This window comes from Nelusetta ayraudi, unplaced genomic scaffold (genome assembly GCF_046127955.1).
Source record: "Nelusetta ayraudi isolate G7.1 ecotype Tasmania unplaced genomic scaffold, CSIRO-AGI_Nayr_v1 ptg000092l, whole genome shotgun sequence".
Lineage (NCBI taxonomy): Eukaryota > Metazoa > Chordata > Actinopteri > Tetraodontiformes > Monacanthidae > Nelusetta > Nelusetta ayraudi.
In genome coordinates this window covers 4,047,501-4,066,036 of record NW_027466142.1, presented here as the reverse complement: position 1 = coordinate 4,066,036, position 18,536 = coordinate 4,047,501, and the positions used below count along the sequence as shown (strand labels likewise).

The 18,536-nt window shown below is 42.9% G+C and overlaps 1 protein-coding gene across 1 annotated transcript; it reads left to right on the top strand.

Moving 5' to 3' along the window:
* The first annotated feature begins 879 nt into the window (after nt 1-879).
* npdc1b (neural proliferation, differentiation and control, 1b) lies at nt 880-18,118 on the top strand. Its single transcript, XM_076046898.1, has 9 exons — nt 880-1,226; nt 9,152-9,319; nt 10,757-10,846; nt 10,940-11,131; nt 12,574-12,640; nt 13,324-13,405; nt 14,432-14,511; nt 14,645-14,744; nt 16,128-18,118. Exons 1-9 carry the CDS (start codon nt 1,157-1,159, stop codon nt 16,197-16,199), a joined length of 921 nt encoding a protein of 306 aa, XP_075903013.1. The 5' UTR covers nt 880-1,156; the 3' UTR covers nt 16,200-18,118.
* Nucleotides 18,119-18,536: the final 418 nt, after the last annotated feature.

Sequence of the window (18,536 nt, the reverse complement as noted above, 5' to 3'; positions counted from 1 at the left end):
TCTTTGTGGCCTTTGACCACATCTTGGGGGCAGACTCCCTGCCTTGCCCTGCTGCAACCACCCAACAACTACCGAATGTTGTTGCCAACTCACAGTTTGGTTGACTGCATGTTCAACTCTCCATTGCAAAGAACAAAGTCTGACATTAATATCAACCAGTCAGGTTATGACCCTTGTATTTAATGAAGGTGTTGCTGTAGTGAAGCCTCGCGTTCAGCCTAGACCAGGCATGGGCAAACTACAGCCTAGGGACCGTATGTGGTCCGTCAAGCTTTTCAATATGGCCTGTCAAACTTGAAAAAAATAAAATGAATAGTCAGTAAGTCATAAAATAACATTTTAGCAATAGTATTTCATCCATTTTTCAGTGTTTTAAGAGTCATTTCAATAGGGTTACATACCATGGGGCTTCAAAGGCAGATATTTTATTACGCTTTTGTTTATTTTCAACAGACATTAGAGCAGGTTTCTACATATCCCACAATATATTTTCCACCTATCTCTCCTCAAAACACTCCATCCATCTATTCCTGCTCCGGCCCCTCAGTCAAATTTTAGAACCCATTGCGGCCCAGCAGTCAAAAAGCTTGCCCACCCCTGGCTTGAACCCTCGGTCATTGATTATATGCATTTGCCACCATTGTAAATATTCTTTGAATCTTGGTACAAAATATACCAAATGAAAGTACTGTATCGAAACAACAACAACAAAACAAAAATGCACAACTAAATCACAGATCACACGGTCTCTCATCTTTCGCAGAGCCTGAAGGCAGCACGGCCGGAGCGCAGCGTGCTGACGTCACAAATAACGTGTCCCCCCCCCCTTTAGCCCTCTCTTTCGAGCCCAGCAGAAGACGGGCAGGATCGATCAGCTACTCATCGGTGCGCGACGTGCATCCTAGCGGGGAGAAAAATTGGCACCCTTCCGGAACACGGCACCGCGCACGTCGCTGCATCCGACGCGTCCTCGTCGTGATTTTCCCGCCCGTAATTCCGCAATTCCGAGTACTTTCCTCCCCTGAAGCGCCGGGGGAGATGGGGGAATGATCGGCACCGACCGCCCTCCGTCGCCGCCACCGCCGCCTCCTCCAGCGATTCCTCCTGCTGCAGTCGGCCTTCGTGTCACCTGTCAGTCGTCAGAGCTCCGGCCAGGATGCGGGCCCCGCTGCTCGGCCGGACTGCGGTGTTTGCGGCCCTGTTGGCGCTGAGCACCTGCTTGACAGGTAAGAGATGCTGCTGTACGCGCTGTCAGCTGTGCAGGCTGCGGGTGAGAGATGTAAAGGGGCCGTCGTGAGTAGTCTTTACAAGCTCACCACAATGTACAAGGGGATGTGTATATGACTTTAAAAAAAATATCTATATATATATATGCTAGTGAAGGTGCTTGTGTTTTTTTTTTAATACTATATGTCGGGCCTCCTCTGGGATATATGCCAACTATTGACGTCAATTGATAGATTCATTCGTTTAATCTGTTTGGTCCATGTGGCGATCTTATCCCTCCTAAGTGTAAGTGTACTGTTTTCAGTGTTATTTATTTATTTATTTATTTTGGCCGGCTAGTTACGCATTGTTTGATACTGGATACATCATTTCACTAAGCCACAAAAAACAACACAGATCAAGGAATCAAAGTCACCTTGGTTTCTTGGGTTGACTGAGATTAACCGTGAATGAAGCTGAAAATAGATTAATGTGTCTTTCATGTCCGGTGTAGGCAGCTCTGAAGTTAGGACTGAACAATTTGCCAAGCGACAGTCGCGATGATCCGTTGAAATGATTCATTCGCAGGATGAAAGGATTCAAAACCTTTGATTCAAGGCGAAACTGTGTTTTCTCGGGTGAAAACAGCAGTGCATTTTTCATACTGTGATCACACCGCACCTTGAAAAGGCTGGTAAATTCATTTTTTAACACACAGGAGCCGCAGCAGCAAAATAAAGAACTGAAACGTGATGAAGTGATTCAATTCCGACCCCTGTGACCGAAAAACATTCGGTGCTGCTGACGCGTGCGGGAGACGCCTCCTTTCGCCCAAAGTTGTGGTGCCTACGTGTCACTGTGGATTCTGCCGTGACGGAGGCTCCCAGGCTTTTGCTTTCGCCCAAAACTGTGCCGTTGCGTCTGAATGAGAGGTTGTGTAACCGGAATGACTTGAGACTGTGAGGTGGGAAGTGGATGATTCAGTGGTAACGATAAGGACTGGAACTGGGGGAGGAGGGACGGAGGGTGAGGGGGGGTCAGCAGGCATGCTCAGCAGCAAATTGCCGCTGTCTGGTGGTCCTCACAGACACATTCCAGCCATCAGGAGTCAAGAGCTTCCTGCCAATGTATGGCACTGTGCACCTGCATTTCCTGCTCTGTCAGGCGCCCCCACCATTACCGCCGCTCTCAAACGAGACAAGGACAAAATGAGGGGGGGTGGAAATGAACAAAGCCGGATAATCTGTTTAGGTCATGAGAAAATGGATGAGCACATGGATGTCACTCCACTAAATACTGTTGGAAAGCACCATTTATAATCTACCTTTCCTGGCTGAAACCCCTACTTCTTGTCTGATTATAAAGAAGCTTGCTCGTTAGTTTCCAGGAGAAGAAGAGGATAGATGGATCGATAGATAGATAGATAGATGGATAGAAAGCAGAGGAGTGGATCTGAAGAATACAGGATATAGGACAGAGGGTAGTTCTGGCCAGCGGAGGTCCGACGCCACGTCAGCTAAGCTGCCTCATGACAAGTCAGTGAAATAGATCACTTGGGCTCAAGACAACAGCAGTACGAGCAGGGCCGCAGAGCGAGACAAGAATAAACACCGCTGTGTTGTCTGGAGGTTCATGAAACAATTCCAGTGTTTTGATTTCTCAGTTTCCTCATCCTCAAAAAAGGCGAGAGTGTGAAGATTATAAAGTACTTAAAAGCTGCTTCTTCCTGCGGTCAACAATCAGATCCTTAGTTTTATGCTTTGGACAAAATTGCCAGCGTTTTTTCCTCTGTGATGTCACAAGGGGGTGGAGGTGTTGGGGAATTGACTCATGTAAGAATCGTGATTCTTACCCTGTACGATTCTGTATCCACGTGTAAACTTTGAAAATGGATTTTATATGAAGGTGCAGCGCGCTATGTTGTTAGTTATGTTGCTGTGAACGAGGGGGAGGCGACCTGTTGTTAGAAGAGCAGCGTCAGAGATGGAGATTGTGCTTGTGTCTGTTGTGAAGGCCATTACTTCAGTCAGTGCTCTCTCTGCTAATTAAAAGCTGTTCCAGTGTTTCTCTTTGGCTCTGCAACACCACGCATTCTTTTTCAGTCTTTTCTTTGCCGTTTGGACCACAGTGTCACGTTCCTGTAATTCCAGGCTGGTAGTTGCTTCGTCAAGTTTGGGATTGAGCAGCATGGTATGGCAACCTGTAACACCAACTCAAAACCAAGCTAGCTCGTCTGATCCTGAAGGTGATGGGGAGGCGCGTGTATATCTGTTCCGAGTCTGTTCTCCAATGGTAAATGTGTGGCTCACAACTCTTCCACCAGAGCATTCTGGAGTTGTTGCATTGCGTACTTGATGAGTTTTGAGGGAGGGAGACGTTCACCTGCATCATCACGTTCATCGAAAAGTCTTCACTTTAACCCTCATTATGATGAAATCAGCGCCCCCTCCAAACAAAAGACACTAATAATTAAAGTGAATGTGCCCACTCATATGGCAATGAAAGAAAAAGGAAATAATTGGCATTGTTTATTTGCTGTCATCTTTAAAGCGAAACAAACAAACAACCGAACAAACACGGTTTATTTAGAGGTGTGAGAAACCTGTAGTGAACTGGTTGTGTGAAAAACATTTAAGAAATGTCCTGTATGTGATTACACCCTGGCAACCACATTATGGCTGCACTTTCAAATTGGCTGTCAGAAGTGTTGCTGCTCCCCGTCACTTCATGGGGCTCATGGGCTCAGCCATGCACTTTGGTTCTGATGTGAACTTTAACATAGCACCATCTTTTTTTTTTAGCATACTGATGACTCAAGCAGAGGTCAGAATATTTGAACCTCAGTTCAGTAATGATGACGCACCACTGGAATAAATTCAACTGGGCCATCTGTCAGGACCCAGTGAGTTTTAGTTAAATGCCTGATCAGCTTTGATAAACTCAAAGAGAGAAAACCTATGTTGTGTTTTTCAAAGGTTAAAGGTTAAAGGTCTTCACTCCTCCCACTCCACCCCCCCCACCCCCCCAGTCTACTTTCTGAAGAAAATATCAGTCTTTGTACATCAAACCAAGTGCGTAGGTGGTCTTCTGTGACTATTCACTCTGAAATGGAGAAGATATTTGCCAAGACTAATAATAATAATTAACATAATGCTCAAGGGAAATTTGATTTTGCACCGACTGATAATCTGTATAAGATTAATTTTGACCAGAGCAAGACAAATGTTCACAAATGTGAAGATTTAAGATAATTATTTGATTTTCTTTTATTTTTTTAAATTCTAAAATCTATTAACACACTGGCACAATATGAAGTTTTGAAACACACAAAGCACAACCTTAACATTTCCTGTCTCCAAATGATATTTCCAGTGTTGCCTTCATTCAGAGCGTGCATCAGTTTCAGAGGACAGGCTGTTTTGAACATCCGGCCTCCTGCGTAGTTGCAGCTCCGCTACGGTCGACCAACTGTTGTAATGAGACACTGTTTGTGTGGACGAGGGGGATGATGTGTCGTGGTTTGCTGCGCTACAGACTGGTATGTTTTTGGATGTTTATTGTTCTGGTGCAGCTGTTTACAATGAGCAACCAAGAGTGACATGAAGATTTTAAACCCTTCGGAATGTAATGTGAATGCAGAGTGTTCTCATTGTCATGGCGCAAGATTTTTCTTGCCTTGCTGGAAGACTTAGATCATGTCATTTATTCATTTATTTATTTATTTATTATTTTTATTAGATTATATACGCACATTTACTTATTGGTATCAATACTTTGGGCTCAATTCATCAAGAAGAGCCGTGTGTGAATTTGGACTGAAAATGTGCCCGTTGGGGCCCGCACCATCAATTACCATTGATCATTGGGATCTGACATATATTTAAAAGAGGTTTCTATTTCTGCCTGTGAATTTGCCAGTAGGGATTTGAATTAGAAAGACATTCTCTAGCCCTCAAGTTAAAGCCGTGGATGTAGCTATTTAATTCAACAGGATGGGAGTGAGCATGACGGCAGAAGCAGGAGCCTCGCCGGGTGTGAACCGCTCTCTTTTACAACATGCAAGGTGTTCTCACATGCTTTATGCTATATTTAGATGTAGATACGCACCGTAGCAGTTCGGAGTTGGGATTTAGAGAGTGTGTTTGAATGACGTAAACTCGTCTGACCTTGTAGCTCATTTATTTATTGAGCTGACCATTGATATCTAAAAGCTAAAAGAGTGCATCAACGGAGAAACATCTCCAAAATCATTTGTTTTATATTAGGTACTGATTTTGAGAGTTATTCATAATTTTGTTTGCCACTGTAACTCACTTTATATCAATTATGTATTATTATTTCAAAGTTAAAGGCCATTCTCTTATTTTCACAGTTCACATATACACGAAGGGAAAAGATTTCATGTGAACTGACACAGTGTGAGTGTACGTGACTCCTGATACGGGGCTCGCGTGCAATAAGCTCGTATTCATGTCTGCAGTGCCGACCACCGAAAGTGGCATCAGGTCAGACATGAAATACATCCAACACTGTTGACCTTCGGTGAAGCCATCAACCCAACCCCGTCCTGCACCCGCAACGTGTCATTGTGCGTGAGTGCTTCCTTCTCTGCGATCAAACACAGGAAGGGAGGTTGCCAGGTAACAGAAGAAAGTGTGTTTGACTCTCAGAGTGTCGTGGAGGACAATAAAACCCAGCCTTCATTATAAAACACACTCTGATACAAAACCTCCGTGCACCATTATGCAGCTCGGATGCTCTGCATTGATTAGACACTTGGGCAGGCTGCTGCTGCATTTGGGTTTTTGTATGTGCAATTACAGCTCCCTGGTGTGATGTGTAGTGGCGGCAGGGGGGCAGGTGCAGTAAAATCTCGGGACAAGACAGAATGCATGTGTGTGTGTGTGTGTGCGTGTGTATTTTTATATTGTTAATTAATTTTCTTATTTACTTTGATATTTTTCTGCTTGATACTTGATTGCTCTCATTGCTACTTCTTATTGCCTACTTTTGCTCTCTGTTTCTATTCGTACACTCTCAGGTGGAGTTGCAATGAAAAGTCATTTCCACTTGGGCATAAAAAAAAGTATTCTGATTCTGATGTGTGTGAATGAGAGTAACCCAGGTGGAACAGTGAGGTCACATACAGGGAGTCGAGATAAAGAAGGCTGAGGATTTCAAGTGGTGCTTGGGGACAACAGGCTAGAGAGAGTGGGAAAGGGGTGGAGAAGCCTGTGCAAGCAGGTTGGGGATGGGTGGAAGAGAGTACGAGGTGTAAGGGAAGGTGTCAGAGACGGTGGTGAGAGCAGCGGCGCTGTATGGCGCCGAGGAGAAGACTGGAGGCAGAGATTCCAAGGTTCTCTTTTGGGAGCTACTGAGAGGGATTGGATGGAGAAGCAGATCGGAGAGCGCCGTTTCTCAACTGGTGGGACGCCACCCAAAAGTGGGTTGCAGAGCTGTTTTGATTGGGTCGTGGCTTTGTGGGTAGTGGGTTTAGAAATATGTATGTACACGAAATTCAGTACAATAATTTATTTATTTTTTGTTTTTGTGGAATAAATTTGAGTGCTGTAGAATAAATTTGGGCCACATCTTCATGATAAGGAAAAAAAAATGTGGGTTCTGAGACTCCACCAGTTGAGGACCACTGCGTTAGAGGCTTTGGAGATGAAGCCAGAGATGGTTTGGACATGTGGATAGAAGGGTGCTGAGGTCAGTACTGTTAGCAGGAGGCCTGGAGGAAGAATCACCCTTCTGTAAATACATGTGATCAGAATATTGCTGAACAGAAAAAAATAGAGGAGACAGTAATGAAACTCTATATCTTTCCATGTAAATAGCTATCGTTGTCGTGTTGCTGCCAATGTCATCATAGCAGGAATCAATGTTTGAATCTGGTCACACTGGGGCCCACTGACACCACAGCCTGAGACAAAACCCTTCCTCCTTGACTTGTGTGCATCCGTGCGGTGACTCACCCCCGATGACGTCACACCTTCTCAGTTGCCATGGCAGTCGTCATAGTAACCCGTGCCTCGATCCCTGTGGTGGAGATGAACAAAGCCCTGGCGATGAAGCTAAAGGGGTTAATATTGATGACTGGGTGTAATCCTGTGCTATGGGAAGTCCTTCCAGAGCCTTCTCAGGCTCCAGAGGCTGGTTCTGCTCAGCCCTGCCCTGCTCCCCTCACTGGTGCTGAGGTTGAATTTCCACCCCCAAAACAACCGAACAAACAAAAAAAAGTAAGAAATAAGTCACTGGTTTGTCCCACCCATCAACATGAGCTACCTGTGGTTCCCATTGAAGGAAGGCTGAATTTTTGAACCAGAATAAATAAACATGAGTTTTACTCCGGGATATACAGATGGGCCATTCTCACCGAGCGATGCATTTTATTACATTAAGACCAGTTGCACGTTAACTTAAACCAAAAAAAGGATTTATTACACTGGAATATGTTGTGTGGCTATACATTTAATTCACTCTACGTTGGTTGTTTACTGTCAAAATATAAATAATACTATTGTATTTTATTTATGCACACTACTCTATGCTGATAAACTGTGCAACCTCACCATGCAACCCCACCATGGTTTTAGCTCGTTCTGATTGGCTGGGTCCTGCCTGACGTGCCTGTAGGTGACGTTCTCTAGAATCGCTCTGATTGGCCAAATAGATCATGTGAGTTACAGAGGCATGATGGAAAGTGACCCTAACGCGCGTGCTCTATGGGCCCCATTAGTGTGGAAGTCAAAAACTTTTTCGGCGTATGCGCTGGTTGAGCAACTTCATTGAAATAAATGGGCCGCCATCTTCGAGTCGGGAGGCCTGGGTTGACACAGGCAGCCTTTTCCTCACCAGCAAAGATTTCCAGCTGCTAGTGAAGACTACACCTCCTTTTTTAATTACTATTAAAAATAAACATTTTATGATCACAACGACAAAGACATGGGGTCATAATAGTTCAAGGCAAAACAAAATCAGACAAAGACAGAAGAACAAGAACAAGACAAAATCAGAAATGATAAAAAGGGGGGCAGAGGGGTCAGGAGGTTGGTACAAAATATTACTGCAAAGCAAAACAACAATAATAATTAAAAAAAAAAATAATAGTCACGATCAGAATCTGTTTAAGCTTTCTCTAAAAGATCTATAACATTCCAGGAACCATGAGATTCATCAGGAATTACATCATCTTGGAGAATTAGAGCAACTTGTTCCATCGATAACAAATCTGTCAAGTCCTTACACTGGTTCTCCATGCCGAAACAATTTAGTTCATGTTGTTTCCAGTTCATCAAAATGATATGTTTGGATGAAAGAAAGCCACTGTTTTCTATGACGTGAACAATATTTAACAATATATAATATTATTAATATTTCCGTACATACGCCTTGGTTTACGCTGCTTGCTGTTTGCATTGTTTCGGTTGGTTTGATTGGGATTTTGATTTAAGCTGGTCCTGGTGCAAAGTCATTATTATTAGTCGCTCTTCTTCAAATGCAACCAACAATGTACATTTGTTTCTTGAAATATGTGTGGATATTTTTCAATATCGGCACCACCGGCATCCTTATGTCTCTTCTTATCATCATATTCTTGAATTTACTGTTATGTTGTGCCTGTAGAAAATTAAACCACAGCAGCGGTACAGTTGATGCTTTTGCTCTGAAGTTCTAGTAACTGCCAGTGTCCCGTCCGCACATTTTTGGTCTTGACTCAATCCTAGCCTTGATTTGGTTTCGCCTCGGTTTCGACATAACCTGTGTTGGTCTTGGTCTCGGTACTTTCGGTCGTGACTGCACCGCTATTTAACTGTGAACAACATATTCACGCTCAGAAGATGTCGCGTCGTCACTGCATACGTGGTGCACATTCCATTCTGTACCAGTGTACTGTGGATGTACGAGTGAACGTACTGTTGTTGACTGTCCATTCCTACAGGATCCCACCTGTGTCCCCGGAGTTTGGACTGTGCCCGGGCAGGGCGCCACTTCTGCCAGCCTGGCAGCTCGCACTGCGGCGCATGCCTGCGCCCTCTAGTGGAGAACTCTCACGGTCGCTGTGTGGTCAGAAGAAGGCATGCTCCTCATGCCACACAATCCACTAAAGGTAAGTGGTTGTTCTAATTTTACCATATCGGTCCTTCTCATTTAGTATTTATGGCCCTTTGCTGTAACGAACATAAAATCATTTTCCAAGTTAATGTAATGACCAAAATGTTTTACTGGCCAAGTGTTTTGTTTGAATTAAAAAAAAAAAAAAAAAACTATTGGACACTATGAGGCTATTGAGATACATGATTTTTAATTTTAGGGAAAAAAAAGAACTACTTTGCGATGTTTCTTACACTGATTATTTATTTACAGTTCAAAATATACAATTATTTATATTGTATTACATATATATTTGATACTGTACGTCATGACTCCACTTGTGGCCAAACTGGCCATATCAAAATACTGGCTCTCCTATCACCACCAGTAGGTGGTGTAAGTTGATCAATTACAGGCTACTTTGTGAGTGGATCTATTTCCCCCTTTTCTGAAGATGTGTTGTGAGGAGTTGAAATGTTAGCATGTATAATAAAGTGCATTTTAAGGGGGCACAATTAATAAAAAAGCAACTGCAGCGGAATCATTCGTGGATTCAGAGTGTGAAGTGAAGCACAGAATGACTTGAAGCCATGATCTACCTTCATCGTCAAAACGCCATTCAGTTCCTGTAAACTAGCGTTTCAGCTACACTAATTTCGCAAGAAGCAGTTGATGATGATCTGTTCTGATTTATTTCTATTGGACATAGTTCATGCATTTAGAGTGCGAGGTTGTATTTTGAGTAACTATGTTGACAGTGTGTGAAGGGTGCGGTTTCATTTCTCATCTTTCGCTTCTTTCCGTTGCCGTAGTAACTGCTTTCATTCATGGAGAAGACCTGTTTCACCTTTCACAGCTCCGTGGCTCTCTGTGCCTCTTTTCTTATTTTCTCTCTGTGACCCCCCATGATGCGATGTATCCACCCACGCACTGAGCAACTACACTTGACTGTGCTCAGAGCTATCAGCGCTAATGATACACACACACGCACACACACGCGCACACACACACACACACACACACACACACACACACTAGGGGTGACTGAAAAATCGATTTATGTAAGAATCTCATCCTTGAAGATTCTGGATCAATTCATAATCTTCGAGAATCGATTTGTGTTGACGTTTCCTCTGTCTCTCTGGCTTCCGCACAGAGCGTCGCCGCACCCTATGTTGTTAAACTAGCCTAAGCTAGCCTCAGCTGCTGCCAACACGGGGGCGGTGAACCGGGTCATTGCTTGCCTCAACTCATTTTGTTTTTCTTTAACAGAGGCGTTATTGTTTAGTATGTTTGGAACTTCTTCTTGTATTCACAGAATTGTGACTTACTAGAAAAGTTTCTAAATATTTATTAACATTTTAAGTTTAGCAGTAGTAGTTTTGTTTCCTGTTAGTGTTGGTGGTTGCTGCACATTTCTTACATTTTTTGTTTGTTTGTTTGTTTCTTTTAGCAAAGGTGAAAAGTTACCCTGAGCTGGATGAGGAGATTGACGTTCTCTCTGCCATCATTAGTGAACAGAGGACTGAATCCAGGTTGCCAGGTAACCGAAAAACCCTCTTCTGCAGCTGCATGCGTATGTCTGTGTCAACGCCACTTGAGGGACTCTTCCTCTTCCTCTTCCTCTTTGTCACAGCTCCGCCCGTCCAGGGCTTTTCTGAATCTGAAAGTGGCCTGACCCACGGAGCGGCCACGACGGTGCGGCCCACAAATCAGAGCGTTGCCTTCACCAGTGTGGCAGTTCCCGCCACCACCGTAAACCACACCACCAGTCTGCTCAGCGACCCCATCATCTTTCCCTACCCTTCCAACGATCACGTCTTCATCAGTAAGTCTTTTCGCTCCTTTAACAGGATGTTCTCTGTGACAGTTACAGACAAAAGAAGTGTCTCATGTCTACAAAAAAAACACATCTTGGATTCAAAAGAGCCAATAAATTAATTGCAGCCTCTTATTAAATCATCAATAACTATATCTCTAAAGCAGTCACTTGCAAAGCTCTAAAGCAGGCAAAGTGTCGGTATCGGCAGATGTCCAAATTCAAGTATCGGGATCGGTTTGGGAGTGAGACAATGTGAATCGTTGCGTCTCTGCTCTAAATATGCTGAAACAGATGTTCATTCTTAGATGACACTTTTCTGAATAACACTCAGAAACACAATGTTTCCATCAAGCGGCGGCAGCTTGCAAACTTTGTATTGCGACGTTTCAGTCATAGACATTGCTTCCTTTTTTTTTTCTTTTTTTTTTTTTCTTGCTTGAGAAAGGTCAATGACAGAAACATTGCAATAAAAAGTTTGCCAGTTGGCCACGTGTGGGGGATTTCTTCTTTTTTGTCAGTGCGGACTTATTGTCACCCTCCCATGCACCGTCCGTGTCAATAGATGTGTGAGGATTTTTGCCTCTTTGAGTGAGATGCTAAAAAAAAAAAAACAACCCAGACTTTCTAGAACAGATTCGATGGCAAACAAAATACTGCAATTCAGTTTCTCACATGTGAGCTGAGGAGACCTTTTGTATTTTACTTTACTCTCTATTAATCACGAGGTCAGGAGAATGTCATGGCGTAAGCCATGTGCAGAAAACAGTATTTTCAGAAGAAAGGCAATAATAGTTTAGTTCTTTGCCACGAGAGTGGAGTAAATATTGTGTTACGCCACAAATCCTGTCTCCAAGTGTCATGGGAGGAAGTTGGGGGATCATTCTCCCATGGGGCTGAGGTGAACAAACTTATTATGCCCTTTTGTTTACAGTGGAACCCAGAAAGTACAGCTTTTTGTATCTTTCATTTATGTCCATCTTTCTCTGTCCACACCCAGGAATTTGGATGTTTTTAGATGTTCCACAGCACAGAGCAAAAAGTGTTCATGATGTCATTATAAAGATTTGCTGTGGTAAAAAAAAAAAATCCCTTTATAAGTATTGTAGAATCAGCTCCTTGTCTGAAGAGATTCCATCAGTGCCGTTTCTGAAATCTCGGGACTGACCGCAGATTTGCGCTGGTTTTTTCTCCAGAGCAGAGCTTGTGCGCTGCTATTGATTAGCTCTGTCTCACTTCATTACAGCCATCAATGGTGTCCTCAGAGCATCATGGGGACATACTGCAGGAACCAGCCTGGCACCCACTTAAATTCGGCAGCTTCTCACAAACCCCTCAAGTCGCTCCCCAGTCCAACTAGAGTAGACACTCAGGGATTATGTCTTCTCTTGACACCAACAAACCTCTGCAGCATTTTTTACCTCTCACCATTTTTATGCATGTCTTCTCAGTCGTGAGCAGCGTCGTCATAGTGGCGGGATCCCTGGCCTTGGTCATAGCAGGAGCCTGTTGGGTCAGGTAAGGTGTATTTTTCTTGTTTTCCTTTCTTCCTTTCTCCTCACTATTCATGATTATGTCCTTTAGGCATGTAAAGGATAAAAAAACAGACTGTTTAAACCTCTTTGTTTTTATGCTGAAAAGTTGAAAAATATCCTTATTGAGCAAGACAGTGGTCAAAATGACTGAAAAGGTCGTTTACATATTAAAATACTAGGTCACAAGGAGTATTCATTCCCTTTATTTATTTCCTACGTATGGAATTTCATTTTCCCAAAAACTATTTAAGCATACTGTAAGGCCGGCTGCCAAACACATAGATCCAATTTAAATGTGTGTTCTATTTTTGATTGTTGAGCTGAGTTAGCCTCCAGACCAACTGAAGCAGAGCCAACAGACAAAGAAACAGCACTGGCAGTAAGACTGAACCAACAAACAAATTCTGTCTAAAAAAGTCTCAACGTTTTCTTTTAACACGGATACATGACGTGTGTATTTGACAAAATAACATTGCAGATTTTAAGTTCCTGAAGAACTTCATTGACCAAAACTTTTTAGAATTGACACAGGCTTTGTTCTCACCGTGGAAACACAATGGTTGTCATTCCATGGGACTTTTGATATTAATTAACATTTTTTAAATGTATTTTTTATGAGACATTTCCAGTGGTTACTTCATTTGTTTATTTTATGCTTGTGTACAGATTACAGAGAGGTGTGGGCCTAACTCAGAAGGTGGACTACCCCGTGTATGGACTTATGAGAGCCCAGACCTTTGACAATTTCGTGAGTGCAAAGTTTCTAGTTGTATTTGATGGAGAATATTTTCATATAATTAATATATTGGGCTGGCTGAAAGTTGTGTGTTTAAGAATAGCAGGGTCATAGGGGCAACTACAATTAACATGCTTTTTTTGTTGGGAGGGTCTGGTTATGAAGCTATTTTGTTATTTAGCATTAATCAAAAGTCTGTGACACTTTTACTTTTTACCTTTTTTTTTTTTTAACTTAAATTCTTTCCCAAAGAATCATCAGCAAGGACATTTTTGTCCTGTTTCATCTAAACCAACCAACACTAAATTATTTAGCATGAGAGAAGAGAAAGCAGAGGACTCGGTTAGATGGAGGCAGAGGGTTCGTCCTCTGAAGGGAACAGCCGAAGGGGGAAGAATTTCAAATATGTCTTTCTGTTTCTATCTAGAATGTTCATGCCATTTAAAGATCAAACCATTTAAACATAAGTAACTTCAAGAAGATGATACTGTTAACTTCCTAGATAGAAAATAATAAGTTTCCTCCCTAATTGACAACAGCTTAATTTAAAAACTTTACTTTTAACACAAGTACAACCTGGTTATTACCCCAGGGTTACACCAAAAGTGTCTCTGTGTTTGCTAAATATAGACGGCTGTTCTATTTTTCACGCTTGACGCTCACAAACTGCGTCAGTTTCGGAGCAGATCGACTCGTTCGGGCTGGAAGTCATTTAAAAAAGCATTGTGGATCCGGTCAATTCTCATAATGAAATACGTCAGTATGGGCCATATCCACAAAGAATGCAAATTCCCACAAATTTGCCTCCTAGCCGGGATATTGCTCCTTTGGTTATATTCTCATGAGCTGTAAATAAGTGTATTGCTGGCTGTGTGCCATGATGAACCTCAAACAACGGAAGAGAGAAACAGGAAATAATTCTAAGATGGTGAGCTGATTGAGGTGCAGCATGTGCAGCAAAGACACATGCTGCTGCTTAGACGTGTCCGCATGTGACGGACTTTCTAATGTAGCCTCTGTCCCTCCTTTGTGCTACAGCCTGGGGACAACAAGCTCGCCCACAGTGCGCAGATGTACCACTACCAGCACCAGAAGCAGCAGATGCTCTCCCTGGAGAAGTGAGTCACGTTCCGAGTGTTCCGAGAAGGCATCGATGCATCCCGGTCTCCTGCCCCTAATCTGACTCCTTCCTTGCGTGTCTGGCCTACTCAGTGTTAAACTCTAAACTCTTCTGCCTGTGAACTTTTGCAGACACAGGGACGAGCCGAAGGTTCCTGACTCGGGAGCGTCAACGGATGAGGAGAATGATGATGGCGATTTCACAGTCTATGAGTGCCCTGGGTTGGCACCTGTAAGTAGACTATGTGTTTTTTTGTTGTTGTTGCTGACCACTGATTTACTGGCACCAAAAATGCCACAGGCACATCGGACGCAGATTTATTTTTTTATTATTATTTTTTTAGAATAAATCTGATATTTTTGTGCATTTTTCATCTTGAGCCACATCGTTGTGCAGCCGTTGTGGCATTGCCCATATTGGCCAGTCCATCACTGTTCCTCACTGGCACTTTCATGCCTGCGCCTGTTGAGTCAAAAAGCACTAGAAATCTACAGGTCTGTGTTCACATGGAGTCGTCACATGGTAGACAGCAATGAGACGGAACAGGAAGAACGCGAAAGCCCTCTGAGGGATGGACATGACTGCAAAATACGTATTCTTTATGACAATTTGAATAAAAAAACAAAGAGTATGTTTATTATTATTAATAAACACACACATAAGACAGTTGTACACGTGGGCCCTGACTGTGAAGTACTTTCTCTCGATATTGCATTGCAAACAGGGACCTTGTGTTAAATGCCCTTCAAAATGTAGGGATCTACATATGATTCTAAGGCAGGGGTGGGAAAACTATGGCCCGGGGGCCATATGCGGCCCGTTAAGAGGTGTGTCAAAACGTTCCATCCATCTGCTCCTTCCCCTGTCCTGGTGCCAAGTGCTCTGGTGGACTTCCCTGTGCTGGAACATGGTGTTAGTTATGGCCACTCTGCACCTAGCGCAGAAGTCCGGTAACTGAACACCGATCGGGTTCAGATCGAATTGGCCGTTCTTGCCACTCAGGCCCTTCCTGGTCACACATTGTCATTGCCCACGTGAGAGTTAAAGTCCCCCATTAGGTTCCCTGGGGTCCCCAATCGGAACACTATCCAGCGTTCGTCCCAAGAACCGATCCCCGACCCAACATTTTAAGTGCTAAATCTCATCCAAGGGCGTCTCGAAGTGCTTCACACGATCAAAGAGCAACCAACCAATCCTTGAAGAGCAAGCGTTGAACTGACAGTGGCCAGGAAAAAGCTCCCAGCGGGAAGAAACCTGAAGTAGACCCAGACTCTGGGCGGTGGCTCTCTGCTTTGACTCCATGTGAATGCAGCATTAGAGTGACAATGAAAGACAAGTTCAGATTTTTTTTCAAAGGTGAGGAGGAGAAAACGAGAAGTGATACACTGTTTGCTGGAAGCATTATTTCACAGAAGGGTGAGTATTTGGCCGTACTGCAGCAGAGGCAATGCTGTGTGTTGCCACTGGCCACACACCATTGAATTATAAGATGATGCGCTGCAGGTCTGTCACTGTATAGCTACAATTTTTACATGTTACAGTCCTGACCTGATGCAAGGCAAATCGAAGAAGAAATTTTGAAACCATGTTGTGTTCCTCTTTCTGTGTCCTCAGACTGGGGAAATGGAAGTGAAGAATCCGCTGTTTGATGATTCCACCCTTCACTTCCAGCAGCTCTACAAATGAGCCTGGAGGCGAGAGGCCGCCCACTCCGAGTACAGTTACAATCAGTTACGATGACACACCCACAGTCTTGTGCTCAGTCCTGCCCTTCTAATGGATAGCATGGACGGCGGAAGAAGATGAGTAGGAGGAGCGAGTGAGTGAGTTCATGGACATTTACAGTGTCCACAAGGATGGTTGCTTGTTAAAAACAGGACGAATCTGGGACCAATTTCTTCTGTTTAAGGCCACATTTTGTTTCAGTTTTGAATTTCTTTTTTTAAAATGATTTTTTTTCACAAAATTATGACCCGCCTTTCTGACATGTTTAAAAAAATAAGGTATCATGTTTCTTGAATACATTGGCCTGCATTAGAACAGAGTCCAGTATTGGGGAAACTTTTCTGATTCTAAGGTAGAACTATGTTCTTATTTTTTATCATTTGATCTTTAAATCATCATAATATCCCTCAACAAACACTTGTCAATTGAAGGCTTCATCTTTTAAAATGATTTTTTTAAAGTACGACTTTCACTCCCACCCAAAACATGCCTCCATGCAGCACCGTAACCTTTATTATTAGTCTGTTATGTAGCCATTGTGTTCTCAGTCAAGTTCCTCTATGCATGGATTGATAAAGCTGTGTTTTGGAACCTAAAAGTCAATATGCATTTACAGCTCTTACAAGTTTCTTGAGCAAACTTGCTATACAAATGATTTCAAAGGAATTTGAAACTTTTTTACTGAGAACTCTGAAACAGAGCGAGTCCACCCTGTACATATATCTGAACTAACATGGCTTGTCCCCATGATTTGTGTGTCCTGTAAATAGCTGCTAACATGTACAAGAAAGAGATCTTACCTCTCACTAAGTGTGTGTGTGTGGTTATGTTCATGTAGTTTCTCCGAGTGCTGTGTCAACTATTGGTAGTTTCTTCCTCTTTGCTAACTGAACAGTATTTGCAAGGTTGATACATGTGGCAGAGGCAGGAAATTCTCTGTAAAGAAGGGATGTCCACATCTTTGGAAACTGCTTGACCCTTTATATTTGTGACTCTGTATAAAAGCTTTTAAATAAAATGTTTTGGTTGTGTGAGCCGGAGGAAAAGCAGAGAGTGAGAGACGCACATATTGTACAGAGTTCTTTGGTGATTCGGAACAGAAAGTGACATCCTGTATTTTATGGGAAAGTTAGTGTTCGGGCGGAACAAAGTGCCCAATAAGGAACCTCAAAGGCCACAATGATTGATGCACTTATGCTTCGAAGAAACATGTTTGGGAAAAATTGGATCACAAAATGGATCCTGTGTACATACCAAATATAAATGAGAATTCAACAGTAAAGGTGAATTTGCTTTTGTTATCGCAAGTTTTGAATGAATTTCAGACATTATAAAGTAAGTGTGTTTTAACGTGTACACGTAGATGTGAGTTATATTTGACTGAAACGCAATCAATTTGCTTAAAATCACAGTTTGCACCTTGAGCCTTTCCAGACGTGACACAGTCTTCAAGTCTTCATATTGGACTGGAGGTGATTAACCGGATAGTGAGATATGATTGGTTGAAGTTGTACATCGGTGCTAGTTCCTCTCTGCTTTTCCTTCTCTGAAGCTGCTATCCATGCCTGGCCTAAGGTACTGTATGTGACTGTATTTGCTCCGCATCTTTCTCGAAGAGTCAACTTGCTCCACTGCATGGCCTATCCGTTATATCAGACACTGAGCTGATTGTTCAGGTCCAGTGGTAGATGTTTGGCAGGAATTCTGGATAAACTTGTGGCCTCTTGCTGTTGCCTCTCAGGAAAGCCGTCCTCTCCGGCGCCTCTCTTCAGCCCGCTCTCCCAGCCTCTCCGCTCCCTCAGAGTGGACGAGGATGTCAGACTGTACTTGACCCAAACATTTGCACGTGTACGTGTCAATGTGAAACAAAACAAAACAAACAAACAACAAAACATACACTCACACAAATGTCCACAACAAATACCAGGGAGACTTCAGACTGCAGATCTTTTAACAGTGTTGTTGTGCCAGATGGTTTTATTCAAACTGAGCTTGCTTATGAAGTTGAACATGGCGTATTGTCAAGGGACGAGAAGAGGTACTGCTGTTTTGTTTGCTTTCTTGAAAATGTTGTGTTGTCCCTCCATTGGAACTGACGACTATGAAAGGAGGTACCAGGTTTGCTCGAATTGTCTCTGATCGATGAGACTCAGAACAAGTGACCACCCAAGCTAGTTAGCTTTGATACTGACTGTTTTAAGATTATATATAATGACTTCTATTGAGAACCTCGTTACCACTATGTTTAGCATGCATGTACATAAACCACAGATGAAAAGAAGGAAATATATACATATA